This window comes from Euprymna scolopes, chromosome 10, assembly GCF_053919585.1.
Source record: "Euprymna scolopes isolate OS-2025 chromosome 10, ASM5391958v1, whole genome shotgun sequence".
NCBI lineage: Eukaryota > Metazoa > Mollusca > Cephalopoda > Sepiida > Sepiolidae > Euprymna > Euprymna scolopes.
This window is the reverse complement of record NC_136491.1, coordinates 59,211,284-59,233,980: the sequence shown is the minus strand read 5'-3', so window position 1 is coordinate 59,233,980 and position 22,697 is coordinate 59,211,284. Positions and strand designations below refer to the sequence as shown.

At 34.8% G+C, this 22,697-nt stretch overlaps 1 protein-coding gene across 2 annotated transcripts in view; it reads right to left on the bottom strand.

Annotated features, from left to right (window-relative positions):
• Positions 1–22,697, bottom strand: part of LOC145285998 (serine/threonine-protein kinase/endoribonuclease IRE1-like) — a 266,385-nt gene that overhangs the window by 191,480 nt on the left and 52,208 nt on the right. For both annotated transcript variants that reach the window (XM_080134591.1, XM_080134590.1), the window contains exon 2: positions 13,971–14,085. In XM_080134591.1, the coding sequence (XP_079990717.1) occupies positions 13,971–14,085 (115 nt within the window). The remainder of the gene's footprint in view (positions 1–13,970; positions 14,086–22,697) is intronic.

The following is a 22,697-nucleotide window of genomic DNA, read 5'->3' as shown; positions in this document are numbered from 1 at the left end:
CCTTAGTGGTTAATCCAAGGTTCGGGTCCCTGACTATCAGGCGGATAACGTCAGCCCAGACAAAACGTTTACCTCCAGCACCCTTACTAGTGACATGGCTACAAGGATAGACATAGAAACAGAAAATTTCCGCCATCTCAGCCAACTGTTCGCAAAAATACTGCCAACCTAGAAGACATTTTGTTATGAATTTACATGACGGTAGCGTACGTTGCAGATGCAAGCAACACTCATAAAAACTCCAACCCAATTCGTTTCAAATTTTATAACAAAAGAAATAAATTGTTTTATTTGCTGATAATTTCAAATTGTAAATCACAGCATTTGGCAACAAGTAGTTTTCAGCTTTGTTATATGAAATGTTTTTATTTTTAATAGGCCCTTGTCTAAATTATTGAAGAAAAAATAAATAATTAAAATATTTAATTTTTCTTTTCATTACAAGTTAAAATATTCAAAGGTTGAGAAAATAAACTTACTGGCCTTGTCGATTTTTTTTTTTTTTTTTTTTTTTTTTTTTTTTTTTTACACTCAGTCACCAACCTAGGTTATTGCTGCTGCTTGAAAAATGAATGCTGTCCAAAATATTTCTACTCCAAAATTCTTATATATATTTATTCGTTCAAACAGTTTTCAAAAAAACTACTCGATATATTTTTATGATACATACATAAAAAAAATAAAGGTTTTTACACTAACCTGTTCATGTTTGAAATCTTTTCAATGAAAATTGTTTATGCTATGAAGCCTGAACTTTAAGGAAAGTGCGGTCCAAACCAAACGACCAATTCGCTTAGGACAAAAACTAAGATTAAGAAAATACTTTATTCTGATTGGTTGCCAAATTTGAGTATTTTCCCACTTCATGGAGCTTTGGAAATTTATGAGATTTTGCTTGTGACGCTACAATGTAACATGACAACAAATACCTTAATTCTCAGGCGTTCAATGAATAAAAATTTACTAAAAGACTATTGTAATGATTAAAAGAATCCATAAAAATTTAGAACATTTTTATAAAAAAAAAAAAAAAAAAGGCACAATTTTCAGAGTTGATACATTGTTTAACAATATTTGAAATATCTTTCTCATCTGAATGTAAGAAGACTATTATAAAAAAATTGTCATAGGTATTATTTTTTTTATGTATTACATGAAAGAGTAATGCCTTAAGACTAAAAAAGCCAAAAAGAAAACAAAGGAAAGTATTATAAAGGCAATTTAAAAAAAAATGTTATTGCTGAAAACCCTTCAGAACTGATATGGAATGGCCCCAATGAAAAAATTAAGCAAAGAAAAAAATTGAGCAAAGAAAAAAAATTAGCAAAAAAAAAAAAAAAAAAAATTAAGAAAAAATAAATTAATATACGTAGAAAAAAATGAACAAAGAAAAAAAAAATTTACAAAGTATAGTATCAATTTTTTTTAATACTTTGCATAACAAAAGTATGTAAATGTCAATTTGTCTCTAACTTTGAAAAACATTGAAAATGACATTTAAATGTGGGAGGAAACAAGGTGAGGGTGTATTTTTGCTTTCATATCATTACTCTTTCAGTCTTCTATAGCTGTGTGTACCTCTCCTACACACACACACACACACACACACACACACACACACACACAGTAGTCCAAGGAAAAGCCTTCTGCATGTCTGATGCATGTGGTCATTCGACAATTTCTTCACTTTGCATTATCATTAAACCCTGAAAGATCTTTCAAACTACACTGGTTGAGCAGACAAGGATATTTTGCACTGTATATAGTCCTTTTGTTATATTCACAGATGGTTCAGTTGATTTTGTAGTTTCACCTGACCACAACTTTTGGTCACTCCATCCCTGTTCTCACATGGTTGAATATTCTCCATTAGACCCATGTTGTTCAAAAGAAAACTCCAGAAGGAACAATTCTATTGTTAGTAGGAGAGGTAGAGGATTCTTCAGCTCCAAGTCCACAGCTACAGTTTGGTCTCTTCCTGAGATGTTAAAAACTAAACATGAAGAGTTGTGCTGTGAAGGAGTTGGCATCCATTACTGGTAGTCTTTATGATCTCTACTTTTTTTTTTTTTTTTTTTTTTTTTTTTACAAAGGCATCACCACATTATCAAGGCCCAGAGGCCACTCAAGGATAAGGGTTAAAGAGTGTACAGTAGAAGTTGGTCAATATAGTAATCATTAGTAATGAAAATTTGGTAAATTTAATAACTTATATGGAACGGCTCATCAAGAACTTATTTACTTTAGACTTGAACAAAACCATATTGTAGTCAGCCGGAAAGCAGGAAAACGGAAGACAATTCCACAGGCGTGCAGTTCTAAGAAAGAAGCTTTGTTCATGGAATCTACGTTTAGGTTTAGGGACAGATAAAGAGTGGGGGAAATTATTGATAGTGTTTACAGCTAGACGAGTGTTTCTTGTGAAAGTTTGGCGAGGGGGGACCATAGATTGAAGCTCAGTTGAACACTTTCCATGAAAATAACGATACATCAGAGACAAACTCGCAACATCTCTTCTGTGAGATAGAGGTTGCAAGGAGGAGAAAAGGACATCTCCTACGAGGCTACGAAGTCTATTTTGAACTCTATCAAGGCAGGCCAAGTCCTTTCTAGCAGCTCCTGCCCAGATGTGGCAACAGTATTCCATCCTTGGACGTACCTGGCTCTTATATAGGTAGAGAATAGCATCAGCAGTGAGATATCTACTGGATCGATAGAAAGCTCCCACCATTTTTCCAGCGGCCTTGGCAACAGATTTGATATACGTGTTCCATTTAAGATCAGGAGTAATGGTCAAGCCCAGAAGCTTGTCAAAACTTGAGGCCTCCTGAAGACGAGAGCCATTCATTTCAATTGATGACAAATGTGGATTAGAATGTTGATGATGTAAAGAGAGAAGCTTGGTTTTAGATGCATTAAAAGTAACCAGCCACTCCTTTCCCCATTGTACTACGTGCTCAAGATCAGAGGAGAGAGAATTGGAGAGAACTTGCTCGTTTACTGTCTTAGATGTGGTACCATAAATTAGCTAGCAGCTTCTCTACATGTGCAGAGACAATTCAAGCAAGAAGATGCAGGTTGTTCAGACTGATAGGCTTCAGGTAACCTGTGATTAAGTGGCAAGTGTTATTCTAAGCTGGGTCTAATTTATTGCAAAACACAACATGCCCCCCAGAGGCATAGCACAGGGCCAATTAATAGTATATCTTAGTCTGTGTGTGCCATGACTGCCCACTTGGAGTTAGTCAGTTTCTGTAAGATGTGGACTTTTAATTTTATGTTTTAGATATGCTCCTTGAATGAGTGGGTGCAGTATAGGGTTGATACAATTGTATTCAAGATCACATGATGTTAGAAATCCATTTGTTTTCTGGTTGATGAGATGAACAAGCAGGTTTGAATCTTGTAGTAGAAAAGTAGATCATTAGCTGAGGTTTGCTTTGATGGTTCAAATACTCTCAGGTTTTTGTCAGCATAAATGAGCCACTCAATATTCTGGTTCATTGGTGTAGATGTTATACCATACTGGAACCAGCACTATAGTTATAGCTTGGGGTAAGTTGTTTTTTTGTTGATGCCAAGGACTTCATTCCTTTAGTATAACAGGGAAGCACCAATGAAGTCTGTGAGTGCCAAGTCTTGTCAGCTTTAAGATCTTTTTCAGGAAAAGATATTGGTTCATAGTGTTATATATGGCAGACAAATCAACAAAGATGGCCCCTGTTAGCAGTCCTTTCTGAAACCCAGGTGTTCATTTTGTGTGATATTCAGGAGTTGATTTGTTGAACATTTTCATTATTGGAATTTATTGTTGTCAATTTATGGCTTGTGATTCACTTGCTATTTTTTTCCTCAAAATAAACACGTTCTCCAATTTTGAATTCAACGTTTGACCACATTCTTTTGCAAAAAAACAAAAATAACTGCCAACGCCATTCTATTTTAGTATACTTTTCAAATAGTCATACTAATAAATGTGCCACCTAGCATCGAATGTTAGCAAAAGAGGTAGACAATTTCCATTCGAATCAAGTCGGGAATGATTCAAGGAAATTTAGCTGACGTTAACTTTGCTAACTGAATTCTATCTTTATTTCAGTTAGTAAGAGGGGAACCTATTGCCATACTTTTCCCAAAAGAGGTCAACTGAACTTATATAAAGTAGAATACTTTATATTATAATTTTTTTAATAGAGAGTAGTCAATGCATTGTGGATGTGTTTTGGCAGCTCCCGTAACTTTCGCTTTTCCTAATTTGTCTCTCAGTCCTCATTTAGAACGAGTGATTTTTCTGACATAAAGGGAGAAGAAAAAGCTGTATTCTAGGTCGGCAGTATTTTTGTGTGAGTAGTTGCCAGAGATGTTGGAAATTTCCCGTTTATATTTCTGTCCTTGTAACCATGTCACTAATAAGGATGCTGGAGGTAAATATTTTATTGGGCTGACATTATCCGCCTGATAGTCAGAGACCCGAACCTAGAACTAACCACTAAAGAGGCCGTCCTATCAGCAGGTGTAAATACTGGGGCTGCTGTATTGTCATTTGGTGAATGGATTGTGGACCATGCAGTAGCTTCTGGTGAGGTTTCTCAATGCCATATTAGTGGGTATTTGTTACGGCTTTACCTTATGGTCTACAAAAAAAATTTTCTTCACTTGTTTCTCCCTTCTCTGTCGACCTATTCTACAAATCCTAAAACTCCATCATGAAAAGTCTCCAGAAGAAAATACACAATTAAACCTAGATCCCCCAACATCATATCTCCTTCTCCAACATTAGGGGTCTCTGTTCCAACCTCCCAAATGTTGAAATCTAATTACAGAAGACCAAACCAGACCTATTCTTTCTAAGCAAAACTGGCATTGGACCGACTATTTCCCTAAATGAGTTTGTAATTAAAGGATATTCTAATTCAACATCCAAATCTGACTCCCAAGATCATCATAGGCATGGAATATATGCCTACATTAGAGATTGCTTTTCATGTGGTCGGGACATTTCCAGAGAAGCCCCTAAATTGCCCTATATGTGCTTTCAGATTGCACTTACACTACTGCGTTTATGTTTGCATTCTATTGCTCCCATAACAGCAGAATTACTATCTTTAAGATCATAACTGAGAAAATTGACATCCTGTCTGCTCATCCTTTGGCTAACATTCACATCTGTGCAGACTTCAATGTTCAGTGTGGAATAGTTAGCCCACTCAAATAAGACAGATGATGAGAAGAGGTTCTTTTACAATTTCTTCATTGCTTATAACCTAACTCAGATTGCTCACGAACCCACCCATGTGTCGGACACTGATGGTCAGTATGCAAGTCTCCTAGATCTTTTTCTCATAACTTGCCCTGAGCTATGTCCCTCTTCTGTTCTGTCCCAACTGGGATCTTCTGACCAAGTTGTTGTCTCAGTTAAGATAAAAACAATGTCCTCCAACATACCTCTCCAGTGTACAGTATATCAATACGCTATGGCTGACTGAGATAGCATTCATACATTTATATCGGATCTACCTCTGCATTTCATGTTTAAAAAGCATGTGTTCTCCATAGTATCAGACCTGACGGAATGGTTAATTGTAGGTAAAGACCACTTCATACCCTCCAAAAGATTCCAACGAAAACTTAACAGCCAGCCGTGGTTCTCTCTAGAATGTGCTGCAGCCATTGCGCATAGAAATCGCTATTGTTTCCAACATAATAGATGTACTGAGGCTAAAACCACCATTAGGACTGCCAGCAACCACTGTAAACAAGTAATAAGGAACATGAGTTGTATACTCAGTCCGTCAAGTTTAAAGTAGCTGAGTAGTGGCTTAGTTTCCACCAATTTTGGCAAATAACAAACAGGGTCCTGAATAGAAGTGTGTACTCTATCTCAACCACTATCAATGGACCTGAGGTAATCTTGTCAACATCAGACAAAGCCAAATTCTTTGTCAAAAACTTTGCAGCTAATTCTATCCTATGCGATCAGGGTCACTAGCCCTTTAATTCCTCCTGTGTCTGAAAACATGCTATGCAACATACAAATATCTGTTCATGATGTAACAATACACATGGCCGATAAAACACTTTGGATAATCACAGATTATTGTTGTACAATGGAGGAATTACTGATTGTCCTTTATTCACTACACTAGTATAGATTTTTCAGAACTCACAAGTTCCTATCTTCGGTGATTCTATGCGTTCCTTGATTATTTCAGCATGCTTTCTTTTGGCTGTCACTATTTCTTTCTGACAATCATTTCTAGCATCTACGAATTTTGCCTATTTGTATTTGACTTCTGACGTACAAACTGGCGGAATGCATGCCATCTTTGGTGCAATGGCAGCTGCACAATCTGTAGTGAACCATGGGGGTGAGTGGGGGCTTGCTATAATACTTCTGTGTGCGAACATGTGCTTCAATTTCCGCTTTGCATCATTCAATTGTCTCATTGGCACACTGATCAGCAGGAAGCAAGAAGATATCGGTCCATGGGGCATCTCGGATGTGTTCTCTAATGCCTTCCCAGTAAGTCCTGTTGTAATACCTTGTGGTTTTGAGCAATTCAAGATTTTTCTCTCTAGTTTAAGGGAGGGTGCTATGAATATAGACTAAGTGTATGCATACATCTATCCGAGTCCTTACGGAAAAAAGGGAGATATCCTGTCATGTTAAAGTAGTTGGAGAGGATATAAGATTGTAAGTTTGTTTCACTTAATACTAAGATATCCCAGAAGTTTACTAAAAGGTAAGACTCTACATCATCTATATGAACCTCTAAGCCCGCGGATATTGGTGAAAACATGCTTCAACAGTGGAGGCGAATTGGTTTTGTTTGGGTGGTTGTCTGGTTTTATTGTGATATTTGTTTGGGTTATCATTTAATTATGTTTTTATTTAATGTTAGGTTAGGGGAAGAATGTTGAGCAAAGTGGGCCTGTTTTGATGCCAAATATACACATATAGTGGTCCATTAGCGGAGTCCAGTCTAGAATGTATAGTCTCATGAAAGCCAACCAGATATACAGCAGGGTCCCTTTCTATGCTTGACATGGCACTATAACTATCCTGATATCATACATCTGATGATAGAGCAGCCAGTCTAAGTGTTACCAAAGAGTTAGGGCTAGCAACTATGTCCCAGAGCCTAGCTGGAGTCCGAACACGGTACCCCTGTAATAATAATAAAGGGTTGTGTTTGAGACTCCTAACAAACAGTTCCACAGTTCGATACAAAAAAACACCTGATGAAGGCCGGAGGGCAAAATGGCTGAAACGTTGTGACTATAACAACCAAAATGAGGAAGTCAGTCCGACAATCTCAACTCCTGTACTGACAGTCGGAAACAGCAGCAAGACAAACTGTCAATCAGTTACCATCAACCTCTCAGATAAAACTGGCCCAAACAAGTCTTGTGAGCACAAGTGGCATGCAAGCAAATTTTCTCAGTTTTTAAGAGAAAGAGAGAAATTTAAAATAGGGAATAGGGGAACGGAGTTCAATGTCCTAGTCAGCAAATAAGGCCAAGCATAGGGTGACTCTGATCTGGCCTGGCTAAATAGGCAAAGAAGAAGTGTGAAAGCCGGTGATAGGAAGAGCCTATCTACTCCTAAAGTTACGTTTGCAAGGCAGGAATTTTTTTGAGTCACCAGCTCCATGAATGAGGAGGCCTCCCTTTCAGTTTTCTTTCTCTTAGATGGATGATCTGACAAGATCTATGGGCCCATCACATCAAGAGGGTTAACCATGCGCCTGGTTTCTACACCAGGTATTTCTGTGCCTCCGCATGTATGAAGATATTGAGTATCTTACTTTAAAGTTTTTCTCTATTCTTCATAAATAAGTGCAGGATTGGAGATAGATTCCCTTCTAACATTTACAAGAAATTTTATCTTTCAAAAGATTGTGAGAAAGCCAATCTGCTCTAGCAACTAATTTGTTTTAAAATAAATGAATAGGACATTAATAATCATTAGAATATGTAAGAGAATATAAAGCAAAGAAAACAAAAGAAATGGTCGGACTAGATCTACATAAAGAGGTTCCACACAACACATATAGATGCACTTAACTTGGTGTTCTTCGAGCGACCCATGTTGGTCTAACTAAAAGACCAGTGTCTCCACGTGGAATGAATTGAGGTGCAAAGATTAGCGTTTATTTGAGGGAGGGAGGGAGGGAGGATCAGCCAAATGTGTGCTTTGATTTTAAGAAAAAAAGAATTCCTCAGATTGGGATTAAATCATTTTATTTTCTAAGTTTAAGATCAAATGTATCTGAGATCAGTTTAATTGTTAGTCAATTCAGTTTATGATTGAATTCAGGTTTTTATATATATGTTTATTATTTTGTAGTTATGCATGTATACATGTTTTGCTGTTAATGCAGCTCATCAGAGTGGCTAACTAACATGATTCAAACCTTCTATCACATGGTATATAATTATTATTTCATGTATAAATGTTATAAAGAGGATATATTTTATGTATTGATCATCAAAATTTACTTCAACAGTGCTCAATATGTAAGTAGAGCTAAGTACTAAGTTATGAAAATAACTATTTGGCAATAAGCTATGTAAAATGGTTCGCATTTCAACCCCATAGCCTAATGAGTCCCTATAGAGATGAAACAAAGATTCTGTGCAGCTTAATTGCTATGTACATTATCATAACATGTCTTGGAAGTTTTTCAACCTTTAGAATAATATAAAGAAAAAACAAAAATTTTTAGTCCAAAGTCATCTGTTGGATAAGTCAATTTTTGCAATCACCGCATTACTTGTTTCCAAGAATTTATGTGAGTCTTAATATGATTGCCTTGATCATCAGTTAATTACCATTTTTTTTTTTTTAATTTTATTGTCCCTAACTTCATCTTAAATAGTTTCAACGTGGAAATCCTTTTGACCTCTATATTTAAAAAAAAATAAATAAATAAATAAAAAATAACGACTTCCCCCACATTTTGAAGTTTTCAATTTATTTATAGCCAGCCTATTTGTTTATTTTGTTAGTTTTCATCTGAGGATAAGCGCCATACTTTGAAACTCTATACATCCTTTGAGTTGAATACTAAAATGTTTGTAATTTCTAACCTACATTGATTTTACAAATTTTTAATTTTTCCAGTTACACACCAGCAAGACCCATATATATTAACTGCTGTTGAACTATTGATAAATTATTTGCTACTTGTGGTTATTCAATGTTCAGAAATTTTATATAAAATATTATGGAGGGAGGGGCTTCTCATCTGAATGTTTAGTGAAATGTGTTCTTGCAAATTGTTTTCCTTGTAAGCAGCATATGTAACTGTAAGATATATGAACAGTAGAACCCTGGAATACTACATTAAAAATTAGTAACAAAATACAATACAGTATATAATATAATCAAATAACATTATAAATAACACCGTAAAGCAAGGCAAATATCATAACCAGGAGCCGAAAAAACATTGTACTCCACATCATAACCTGAAAAAAACGTATCTAAGGGCCACTGTATCCTGGGGTTCTGTGTGTATATGTTTTTAAACAACCACTGTTAAAAACAGAAAGCTTCTGTTTCGTAATGCCTTTTTCATATACCTTTTTTGTATATACATTGAAGGTATAGATGTTTTCTTTTCTTAAAGTATCAGCGGTTTTTTTTAACTAACTTTTTGTATACTTATTTACATTTCTTCAGGAATTTGTGAGAGAGGCTCGCTGAGAATTATGGATAGATTCATTTAAATAGTAGTTGAGTTGCGAGCAAAGGTGCGGTGAGGGTCAGTGGGTCTGCTGGCTGCGTGAGGGGGGTTAGTATCATGGGGAACAGGAGAGCATGCCAGTTCTAGGATCGGTGGCAGGAATGAGTTGGGTATGGGGGGAGTATCCATATATATATATATATATGCATACAGTGAGTTTCAATCCTGTCTAGGCCATAGAGATATGCATGTTAATCTAAGTTGTTCCTGCTGTGGTGTCAAGAATAATGTGTTTAAGTTGATGATTTTTTTCTCCTTGTTCTATATCATTAAGTCTGTTTGCATCTATGTACACATAAGAGGTAAGATATATTACTGCGTATTATGACTGATGTTTGTACATGTACACTATTAATCTTTATAATACTCAAATGTATAAATGTATAAGGGGAAGGGTAACTTGATTCTTACTAGTCGCTGACAGTAAAAGACACGCTTCATAAGCCTTCCGGTAACGATAACCTTGTGCAAACTTTAATTTTGCTAGCCCAGATTTCTATTTTTTATTCAAGCCGATTTAATATTTTGTTTACAATTGTATATACACACACATACACTCACATTTTAGTCTGATGAGTGCCTATGGGTATGAAACAAATGATTCTGTGTAGCTCAATTGTCGTATACATTTTCATAACTTACTTATACTTAATGGCATTCACCCAAGAAGGGTTGAGCTGACTCCAGTGATGTTAACCACATCATGCATCAAGGCAGTCTGTCTTCATCGATCGGCAGCAGAGTCAATGGCATGAATTAGCTATTTGCAATTAGAGTGTCAGACATCAAAAACACAAAGACCAGACATGAGTTTCATATCTGCTTTTCATGACTTACTAATATAGACCAGGCCATGTCTCTTTACCGAAAATGATGATAGTAATCAGAAGATGGACAGATGAAAGAAAATATTGGATTTCAAACACATTTTGAATTTCAAACTGACTAACTGCTATACAAATGACCCCCCCCTTCCTTCCAAACACTTTCTTATATATTGCCTCAAGTCATTTTTTTATTTTACTTTTGAAATCACTAGTATATATTAGGTACAATATAATAATCATTAGAGAATTAGCTCTGTAATAAAAAATATGAAATCTGCTTAAATTAAAATATATTTAAGCGTATTTTACGACCACGCAACACTGGGCAGCCTGCTATAAGTATATATTTTTTAAATAAATAAAAATGTAGATTAAAACCGTCTCATGTAAAAGTTTTACATAAGGTCAGTAGTCAAATACTTGTTAAAACTTTGATTAGCATACATATCTGTCAGCTAGACATAGTTGAAACCCATTGCATACATAAATATACATATCATTGTATATTAAATACTTACATACACCAATGACAGGCAAAACAATTTGCAATAGCACACACATATTTAATCATCTCACCTATTACAGATGAGTTTAACCATTGCAGGCTGAAATACAACATTTAAGATATAGGTACAAGGTGTCTTCAATAAGTTTCCAAACTTTTTATACAGGCATTTAAAATTGTCATAGACTCTTGAACATTCAGTATATTATTGCTATACATCTTATGAAATGACTGACTAATTTTTATGATTTCAGGTTCAAATGAACAGCTACAACAGGAATTGGAATACACTCTACTAAAGCCAGAGTGTCACAGCTGGTGAATTTAAAAATGCAATCTGCATGTGAGGACACTTTAGAAAAAAGATATGCAATAAAATTCTATTTTAAATTTCGAAAATATGCCACTGAAACATATGGAATGCTTCAGACTGCTTTATGACCATCTTGCATGAATTAAGCATCAGTTTTTGAATAACATAATAGAGTTAAGGAAGGCAGGGAGTTTATAAGAAGTTTGGGAGGAGTAAGGAAGCCAGAACACTAGAGTTGATTGGTCAAATAAAGAATTTTATGGATCAGGACAGTCATTTATAACAAATCTCAACCATCCATTTAAATGTATGTATGAATGTATGTTTGTATGTCTCGCAAAAAACTTTCGACAGGTGACAGATTTTCACAAGATCGGTATCATTTTGAAGCTTGACCCTTCGGATGACAAATATCGAAAAATTAGCCAAAAAAATTAATTCCTTCACCCTCAACTGGGCACTTTTTTTTACTAGCAGGGATCGTTTTTTGCCGATATTTTCAAAAGTCATTGCCTCTTTTCAATTGTCTAGCCTTAATTTAAACCTACATCACTTCCGGTTTGGCGATAGGTGCAACAGCTAATGCATCACTTTTTTCACTTTCCTTTCTTCCTTTGCAGTATGGGTTCGAGCCTGCCTGCCTACTACCACTTTTTTTTTTTTTTTTGGCACTCACAATTTTCCTTTTTATTTTATTTTTTTGCTCGACCAACACCCTCACACACACCTCCACTTTCTTTTCCGCCTTTGCATCACGGGTTTGAGCCTGCCTGGCAACTTTTTTTTTTTTTTTTGCTCAATGCACCTACAAGCACCCAGGCAACACCGGGCACCCAGGCTAGTGTGTCTATAAAGCCAATAATTGTACAGTTTAATGTTAATGTGGGAACTGTACACACACTTATTTGCAAGGAACTGAAAATGCAGAACATTTGCACAAAATTTGTCCCAGGAGTGTAATCCACAACTCCATCCTTGTCACAGACTATTTTACCAAAATGGGCATCAAGACAGTTCCTTACCCTTCCCATAGCCCAGACCTTTCTCCTTGTGACTTGATAATTCCCTAAGCTCAATGAAAACCTAACAGGTTGTCGTTATATACAATTGAGAAGATGAAAGAGGCTGTGACAAAAGTCATTGAAATGCTCACACAAGTGGACTTCCAAAAGTTGTTGGAATGGTACAATAAGTGCATTGCAGCCAGAGGAGATTACTTTGAAGGGGACTAGAGTTTCATATGTGTAATATCAATAAAAGTGTCCAAACGAAAAAAGTTTGCAAACTAATTAAAGGCATCTTGTACGTTTAAAATACTTGAATTGTTTTATTTAATGAAATTCAAAATATGAGTACATTTGTCATAACACTGGTTAGTTAACAGATTTTTTTCCTCAGATAACATTTAATTTGACAATCCAGTAATAATTGTTTTAGTCCATAAAATAAAACATTTTCAGACAATATAAAAAAAGAAAAGAAAAATCTCATTTTTAAGCAATTACGGATATTTTTGTAACATAGGTTTCGAATACTTTTCTATTTGTTGTTTTTGTTTGTTTTTTTTTTTAAATTATTTTTGAATCATATAATTGAATTAAAAAAAAAAAAAATGCTGTATAAACTTGTGGGAATTGAAATTCCCAGGCTAACTCGATTGTCGCCCTTTAACTCAGAGAGCGACCTAGCTACGTCACTTCCTGTTTCTCATATCTCTGTCTCTTTTCTGCTGAACGCTCGATCAGTCAAGATGTGACAAATCGCTCCTGGTGGAGGGCATCGGTCACCCAGCCAGCTTTACTGACTAACTCGTCAGCCTATCATCAATCGCAAGTAACAAACTCTTCTTTCTCAACGGACTCTCATTCCTTCTATCGCTTTATTAATATTTCTCATGTAAATTTATGTAAACAAATTGCATTCCTTTGCTGATATACACCGGTATGTTCTCGTCATCATTATGCGACTTTTTGCTTTTTCAATCCTTCTACCATTCAATATATTCATTCTCCATACACATGAGGACGGGATCGTCTATCACACAAGCAAACCATCCTGTCCCTCCTCAACAAACTCTTCTGTGAAAATTTCATGGACTTATTTTACAATAATTATTTTATATTTTAAATATCATAACAGTATTGTTTTACACCTCGCACCCAATACTAGATTAGTATATTGGTGGAGACTTGCATAAAAAGAAAATGTTATCACAATGATTTAGAAGAGTACTCATGGTACCTTGCATTCTGCAAAGGATAAAAAAGTTTTGAGTGAATTTTTGCGTTCACATCCATAAACAACAAAGACAGCATTTGACTTTGCTTAATTAGTTGAATTCGAAAGATTAAAATTGTAAACAGGATTATTTTGCTGAAGAAAAGAAAAAGTTCAGTAGAAAAATGAACTTCTCTGCTAAAATTTTTATTAAAAATATAGTGTTGAATCCATAAAAAATTTGTTTCACAGTGGTGAGAGAAATGTTTTTTTTTGCTTATATATATATATATATGTATATATGAAGATAATAATTTGGTTTTCATTCCTTTTATTTAAATAAAAAAGTTACTTACCTTCTTTTAGTGTCCATAGTAACTGACCTGTGATAGAAGACTGAGCATATAAAGATCCACTCAGTGTAGATACAACCAAAATATTATCATGCCAGGATGGATTAAGAGGCAGAGTCTGAGGGAGAAAAAAAGTAAACATGTAAAATACATTAGCCAAAGGCAACTCAAAGATTACATTTGTTATCAAAGTATAGGTAAATGAAACTAGAATCAGTTTCTTTTCACAAGATTTGTGATGTCTAATTGTAAAAAAAGCCATATATTAATATAAATGCAGCTCCATACCATTACACTTCCTCCTCCAAATCTGTTAGAATCATACAATCAGGATGAAATGCCTCTCCTTACCTATGGTGCCAAAAATCTGATGAAAAAAATGAAAATTTGCTACAATTTTCGAAGAGATGTTATGGATGTGTATTCACATAAAAATTTCAATTATTCCTTTCAAAGTTTATGAAATAGAAGCTGTTAACTTATCTCAAAGTTATTTTCATCAGACCAAACAATTTTGGCCCAATCATCAGGTGTTCACTAATCATGTTTTTTTACAAATTCCAGTCGTTTTTTCTTGTTGGCCTGATACAAGTATGGCTTTCTCCTTGCTTTGCATCCTTTTAATCCGTTCTTCTAATAATTTTCTTCTCACTGTTCAAGCTGATATGTTTCTGTTTGCATCCTCCCTAAGTTCAGCAGCAAGCTCCGAGGAACTTTTCTATCTGCAAGGGATGTTCTTTTCAAAGATTTGTTTTCTCTGATGGTTGTAGACTTTTTATGGCCTTGATCTTTTGTTTTTGAAAGACTGTTTCCTTGTACCTTTTAATCATTGTTTGAGCTCCTTTCCTTCAACATTCCATCTTCCTGGCAATTTCTACCTGAAAATGTCATTCACCAGATAAAGCAGTAATTTGTGCCCTTTTAATCTCTGAAAGCTGCTTCTTTGGAAGCATTTTCCATTAAATATACTATTATAGCACCGACAGGAATAAAATATTACCTGAAAAATAAGAAACAACTTTCAATGACAGGTTTGCCATAGTATACATCATAATAATAGACTTGCCATAGCATACCTTATAATAATAGGTTTGCCACAGTATGTATTATGATTAGCATTACAAGTTGATTTTTTTCTTTAGATAATTGTTATTTTATCAACTTGCATGAAAAGAGCTATGTAAAAGATGCTTAAATGCTTAAAATTGATTGAATAATGCAAATACCATCAGTAGTTCAAAAGTTATGAGAATTTTAAGTGCCAAAATTTAGGCTTTTCCGTGGACATTTTTCTTTAGAAAAAGTGGGCTAAATTACAAACCTCAACATTTCAAAAAATTTGGTAATTTTGCCACCATTCATTTATTTTTCAAGCTATTCCCATGAAACTTGGCACTCTTGTGTAAAATTGTATGCTCTTTCTGATTATGCAATCAAATTTGGTGTATCTCTTTACTATAAGCCATAAAATATAAATTAAGATATACAAACTTCAATTTTTTTTTTAAACTGGCACATGGTATCATACAGTGGGTGTCTATTTATGAACAAAACTCAGTATTATAGTAGTATTTAAATATAGCTTTATTGAGAATAGGCATTTTCCTGCCTCCTCATCAAAGGAGAGCTTAATCTTGGGTGTAGCCATTGAATGCCTAAAGAGCATCCATAGCCGGTATTTACTACTCCCCTCAAAGAAAAAAAAATTGAGTAGATATGAATTAATCTCAGAAATAAATAAAAAAAGATTTTTCATATAGATTTTGGATTACTGTAAAAGATAGAAATTCCCATAGTCGACCAAAACTTATGCATTTTGTAACCAATCCAATTTTCAATTTTGTAAATCCTCTCTATCTGGCCCAAAATATACCCCTATTTTCTGAGATTCAACCATAAATCATACTCTACATGAATCCTTGATGTAACTTTCACAGTACCAGGAATCCTGATAAGCAACAACTATATATTCACTAGATAATGGTAATTTTTGTCATTTCTATTGTTTTACTTAAAATTCAATTATGTAAACAAAGAAATAAAACGGTAATTTTTTACCTTGTTTCAACCTTAACATTTAAAATGATTACTTTTATAGGTTTTAGGGTATGCTGAAAACGAATATCGCATTTAAATTTTCTGCAAAGAAGTAGTTTTATGAATATTAAGCAATGTCATTTCTTATGTTATCGCTGGTGGCCATCTTGGTGCGCGCAAACGCAACCCCGAGAAACTATACACAAACACGCATACCAAGATGACCACCAGCAATAACATAAGAAATGACATTGCTTAATATCCGGAAAACTACTTATTTGTGGAAAATTTAAATGCGATATTCATTTTCAGCGTACCTGAAAACCTTTAAAGGTAGTCATTTTAAAGAAAAATGTTAAGGTGGAAACCAGGTAAAAATTTCCAAAATGCATCACAATGAAATTCTTTATCGAATGTCTAATTATTATTATTATTATTATTTAGATATCCTCAGTAAAAAAAAAAAAAAAAACGAGTTTGTTTTTACAGATTCGAAAAAATGGTCTTGACGACGAGTTAAAAATAAATTCAAGTTTCACGATATCTGTTTTATTTAATTGTTAGGTGAAACTACAGAATAGTTAACAAAAAATACCCTTCCTTCCTCATGTTAAGAATGGGTTTCTTAATGTTATTTCAGCATGGTAACATAAGTGCACAAGTACCTTTTGTTATATATATATATTTTGACCACTAAAAAACACAATTCTACCTTAAGTTAAGCGCATGTACTTAGTACATTTTGTTTTTAATACTTTTAGTACATGTGTACTAAAAGCGTCCATATAATGATTTATTCAGTTTCCACATGCAATTTTTATTTTTCATTTTAAATCCCTCTGGAGGGTAAATATAGATTTCACAGTCAATCGGAGCATTTAAATAAGCATTTTTTACATCCATTTGATGTATTTTTAAATTGTATTGAGCAGCAAGTTGTAATAAAATTCTAATTGTCGTTAAATTTGTCGTTGGTGAAAATGTTGCAAAATATTCCAATCCAGAAATTTGTGAAAAACCTTTTGCAACAAATCTTGCTTTAAAAGTTCCATTGCCAGAAGCTGTGATTTTTTTGGAAAAAACCTAGCGGGAAGAAATTATATTTTTATCTGTCGATTTTGCCACTATTTCGTATGTGTTATTTTCAGATAAAGCTTTCAATTCGGATATCATAGCTGGTTTCCATTCTTGGTGACTTCCTGAATTAATTGCCTCATTATAACTTTCTGGTGCGCTTTTCAACGAGTAACAGTAATCCACTGTGTAGGCTTGTATCTTTTCAATTTTTAAAGAAGTCTGGCCTTTTTCGCTCCTTTATTGGGTATCGACGTGTCTGGTTAATATTTTCGTCAGTAGTTCTACTGTAATTGTCGTCGTTATTAATATTTTCATTGTGATCAATTAAGATGCTAGGTAATATTTCTTCACATTTTTCATACATTAAATTTAAAAAATGGAGATCCAGTGTATCATTGAATTTTACACATCTAACCCTTTTTATGGAATTTTGGTCTGGAAAGTAGATTAAATATGCTGGACTGTTTTTATTGTAACCTACGAAAAAAAACTTTTTCGCTTTTAGTATTTAGTTTACTGGTATTTTCAAAACAATCTGAACCAAATATATGCATTCGGTAATTTTGTGTTTTACACTGCAAAACGCTTCATACAGTGTTTTGCCTAATCTCCTATTGAACAATCTATTTCTAATATATGCTGCTGCTATTAAAGCATACGTACACAAACTATGCGCTAATTTCGATTTGATAAGTAAACATCTTTGTTAATCTGTGTGAGTGATCTCCCCTGAAGAGACTCTCCCTGCGAGTGAGGTGTTTTCCGGTCGGAAGTGGGGAAGCGGCCATTGTTGTATATACTCGGTAGTTAGTGAGGAGTCGAATAAAATATTCTCTCCGTATCTGTTGTCGAAGTCCATCATTTATATGTTTATATACTTCTTTATACGTATTAACAGTCTTGTGTTCTACTACTAACACTGGTAGCAGAGCAAAACGTAACTATGGCTTCAAAACACATTTCACCGCCCGTCTTAATTAAAGACAAATACAGCACGTGGAAAAAAGAAATGCAAATCTGGGAAATGGCCACATCACTTGACAAGACAAAACGCGCTCCCATAGTATTTCTTTCTCTGGAAGGAAAACCCAGAGAAGCTGTATTGGAATTAGATGTTGCGACTCTTAATTCTGTGAATGGAATGGCCAAATCATATGAAAAATTGGACACCCTTTTTTTGGAAGATATAAACCAGTCGGCTTTTCTGGCCTACGAGACTTTCGAATGATACCGGAGACAAACCGATACATCAGTGGAAGACTTCCTTATTAACTTCAGCCGACACGTTGCCAAGTTGAAAGATTTCAATATTATCCTGCCTGAACCGGTACTTGCATTCAGGGCATTAAAGAGTGCCTCCCTCACCCCTGAAAATAAAAGACTAATCAAGGCGACAGTCGGCGAACTGACACTCGTTGCCATGTCGGCCCAGTTAAAGATTATGCATGCACAGACAGCCGTTTGACGCTTCATCTATGAATTCAACACCAGTTGTGGTTAAGAAGGAAGATGTTATTAAATAACAGATGGTAAAAAAGACTTTAGAGGACACAAATATTGCAGTTTTGAGATAACACTAGCATGGGCTATAAGTGCAAAGAACATGCTTCATAGTGCTCATGGATTCAGCCCCAATCAGCTGGTTTTTGGTAGGAACCCCAATCTGCCCTCCTTTTTGAATGATAAACTCCCTGCATTAGAAGGTGTCTCCACCAGCGAGATTGTTGCTAGTAATCTCAATGCCATGCATGCAGCTAGAAAACAATTTATGATGTGGGAGTCTTCAGAAAAATTAAGACGTGCACTTCGGCATCAAGTTAGGACGAGTACAATACAATCCTACAAAAATGGTGTTGTTTTCTATAAGAGAAATTTCTGTGATAGATGGCTTGGTCCAGGAACTGTCATAGGGTGGGAGCACAAGCAGGTACTTGTTAAACATGGAGGTACATACGTAAGAGTGCACCCATGTCGTCTCATGTCTCACCCAGTAACATATCAAAGTTCTTCTGAAAATGAGGTTATAACAGAATCCACCACTTCACAAAATGAGCCTGAAGAATCTTCAAACTTATCAATATCTGACGAGAATGATATTACTGAAGAACCAGGAACCCTGAATGATCATGTTGCACAACATCAGACTGTGTGAGAGACACATGTACCAAAAGAAAACCTAATTTGCAAAACAATCACCCTAATCCCAAACCAGGACAATCCATTAAATGCAAACTTGCCAATGATGATTCGGAATGGCGAACATTGAAGGTCATAAGTAGAGCAGGCAAAGCTACAGGCAAAAATAAGCATTTAATGAATGTGGCTATGGAACAAGGTGAACCCTTTTGGCTCCACTTTAATCATGGAGTATTGGATTGGAAAGAAAATGAAGTCGAACAAATAAATAAGGATGCAGTTACATCTGGTGATGAGGAAAATAAAGATTTCCTCTCCTAATCACAACCTGGAAATGGCAAGAGAAAACAAACTACAAAGCTGGGTTGAAAATAAAGTGTACACCCAAGTGCTTGACCAGGGCAAACCCAAAATATCCACAAGATGGGTTTACACAAATAAAAATGTCAATGGCAAACAGGTCTATAAAGCTAGACTTGTGGTGAGAGGCTTTCAGGAAAGGGATGCAAGCAACATAAGAAATGATTTTCCAACCTGCTCTAAAGAAAGTTTACGCTTAGCTTTGGCTATAATGTCATCTAACCTTTGGGTGTGTAAGTCAGTGGACATAAAAACAGCCTTTTTACAGAGTAAAGAGTTAGACTGACTGATCTATTTGCATCCTCCCAAAGAAGCCAATGTACCTCGAAGATATATTTGGAAACTCTCCAAATGTGTATATGGATTGACTGCTGCATCAAGGTCCTGATACTTGACACTCAAAGAAGAATTATTGAAATCAGCAGCAGTGGTTTCAAAATATGATCAAGCCATATTCACATGGAACTTTGGAAATAAGCTGCATGGTATTATGGCTACTCATGATTTTTGCTTCGCAGGCTCAGAAATTTTTCAGAGCAGAGTTATAGACTGGATTGGTCACTTGTTTAAGATCAAATCTCAGGAAGTTGCTGAGTTCCAGTATATAGGATTAAGCATAAAGAAAAATGGGAATGCTGTTAAACTTGAACAGGACGAATATGTCAAAAAGCTAAAGTGTATCCCACTAGAAGCAGGCAGAAATTTGGAAGATGTAATATCATCAACAGAGGTTACTGAAACAAGACAATTGATTGGTCAACTTAATTGGTTAGCCACTCAAACCAGACCTGATCTTAGTTATGATGTTAGTGAGTTAAGTTCAATGCTAAAACAAGAAGATGTAGAATGCTTAAAACAGGCTAACAAGGTGGTAAAAAAAAAAAGCAAAAAAAGAGAAATGTCATATAGATATTCCAGACTTAGGGAACCTTGAACACCTAAAAATTGTTGCATACAGTGATGCTTCTTTTGGCAATTTAACAGATGGAGGTTCATAGGGAGGCTATATACTTTTTTAGTTGGAAGCAATGACAAGTATATGCCCATTGCCTGGCAGTCTAAACGTATTAGAAAAGTTGTCAAAAGTACTTTAGCTGCTGAAACTTTAGCCATGGTTGACATGGCAGAAGCCTGTATTTTTTATCGAAAACTTTTGTTAGAAGTACTACAACTGAAAGATAATACCAACAGCATTAAGATCTTCTGTAAAACAGACAATTCCTGCCTCTATGATTCTGTACATTCCTCAACACAAATTTTGGATAAGAGACTTCGCATAGAGATAGCTATTTTAAGAGAAATGATTGACAGAAAAGAAATTGAAGAGATCTCTTGGATATCAACTGACCTACAAATTGCAGACTCCTTGACAAAGAAAGGAGTGCCATCATTCAAGATCCTTGGGTTCATATCCGAACCAAAGGAATCCTTTGTATAATGTAAATACCCTGACCCCTTTTTTCTTTTGCAGATTACATGATGCCCAACTGAAAAGAAGAGAAAAGAAGGGAAGAACTGTTAATCTGTGTGAGTGATCTCCCCTGAAGAGACTCTCCCTGCGAGTGAGGCGGTTTCCGGTCGAAAGTGGGGAAGCGGCCATTGTTGTATATACTTGGTAGTTAGTGAGGAGTCGAATAAAATATTCTCTCCGTATCCTTTGTCGAAGTCCGTCATTTATATGTTTATATACTTCTTTATACGTATTAACAGTCTTGTGTTCTACTACTAACAATCTTGTCATCTATAAAAGGATTCGCCATGCCCTTTCAGCGGTGCCATTTTGGAAGGGGGAATACGGTGCAGATTTCTTATGTTTAATATGGTGGTTAATTAATAGAAGTTCAAAGTCTTTACTTTAATCACGCCATAGCATACATTTTAATAATGGGTTTGGCATAGTGTACATTGTTTGCCATAGTATACATCATAATAGTGGGGAAGCGGCCATTGTTGTATATACTTGGTAGTTAGTGAGGAGTCGAATAAAATATTCTCTCCGTATCCTTTGTCGAAGTCCGTCATTTATATGTTTATATACTTCTTTATACGTATTAACAGTCTTGTGTTCTACTACTAACAATCTTGTCATCTATAAAAGGATTCGCCATGCCCTTTCAGCGGTGCCATTTTGGAAGGGGGAATACGGTGCAGATTTCTTGTGTTTAATATGGTGGTTAATTAATAGAAGTTCAAAGTCTTTACTTTAATCACGCCATAGCATACATTTTAATAATGGGTTTGGCATAGTGTACATTGTTTGCCATAGTATACATCATAATAGGTAATTCAGCATGTTAACCGATTGTAATCAGCTGGAATTTAGGAGTTTGTTGGAAGTAGATGGTGAGAGTCATTTTCTTGCCCCTGGTAAAAAAAATGTTCTGAGCTATTGCCTGTCACAAATACATTTGTTTTATATATATATAATTTTTTTTCCCCCCCAGATCTTTAGGTAAATTTGAACTTGGTTTCCGCCTTAACATTTTCCTGTAAAATTAGAAAGTTTTGTAGGTTTTCCAATATGATGAAAATGAATATCACTTAAATTTTCTGCAAATAAGTAGTTTTCCGGACATTAAACAATTCTTCATGTGAAAAGTGTTAGTCATTGTTGTACATGCAAGCATGCACATATTTAAAAAAATTTAAGATAGCATACAATTTTATAGTGCAAATTATCAGCCTTGTTTTTGCGATCAAAAATCAATATTGAGTGAAACAGAATGAATCTAGGCAAAACTGACAAATAAGAAAATGAAACAACTGCTATGATTCTTTGTTTCTATAATTAAAAAATTAAAAAGAAAAATAATTTAAACTTATTTTTACTTGTGTAGAATAAATGCAAGAAAAAAAACAAAAAACATGAAAACTATACACAACATTTAAAAAAAATTTTAACTTAAAAGTAAAAACTGTTTAAAAGTTGTTTAGGTTACCATGATAAAATTAATTATTTTTATGTTTTTGTTTCTTGCATTTATTCTACATAAATAAAAATAAGTTATTTAAATTATTTTATTTTTAATTTCTTTTTTTTTTTTTTATAGAAAAATTTTAATAACAGTCTCATTTCATTGTATTGTCAGCTTTGCTTTGGTTCATTTTGTTTCACTCGAC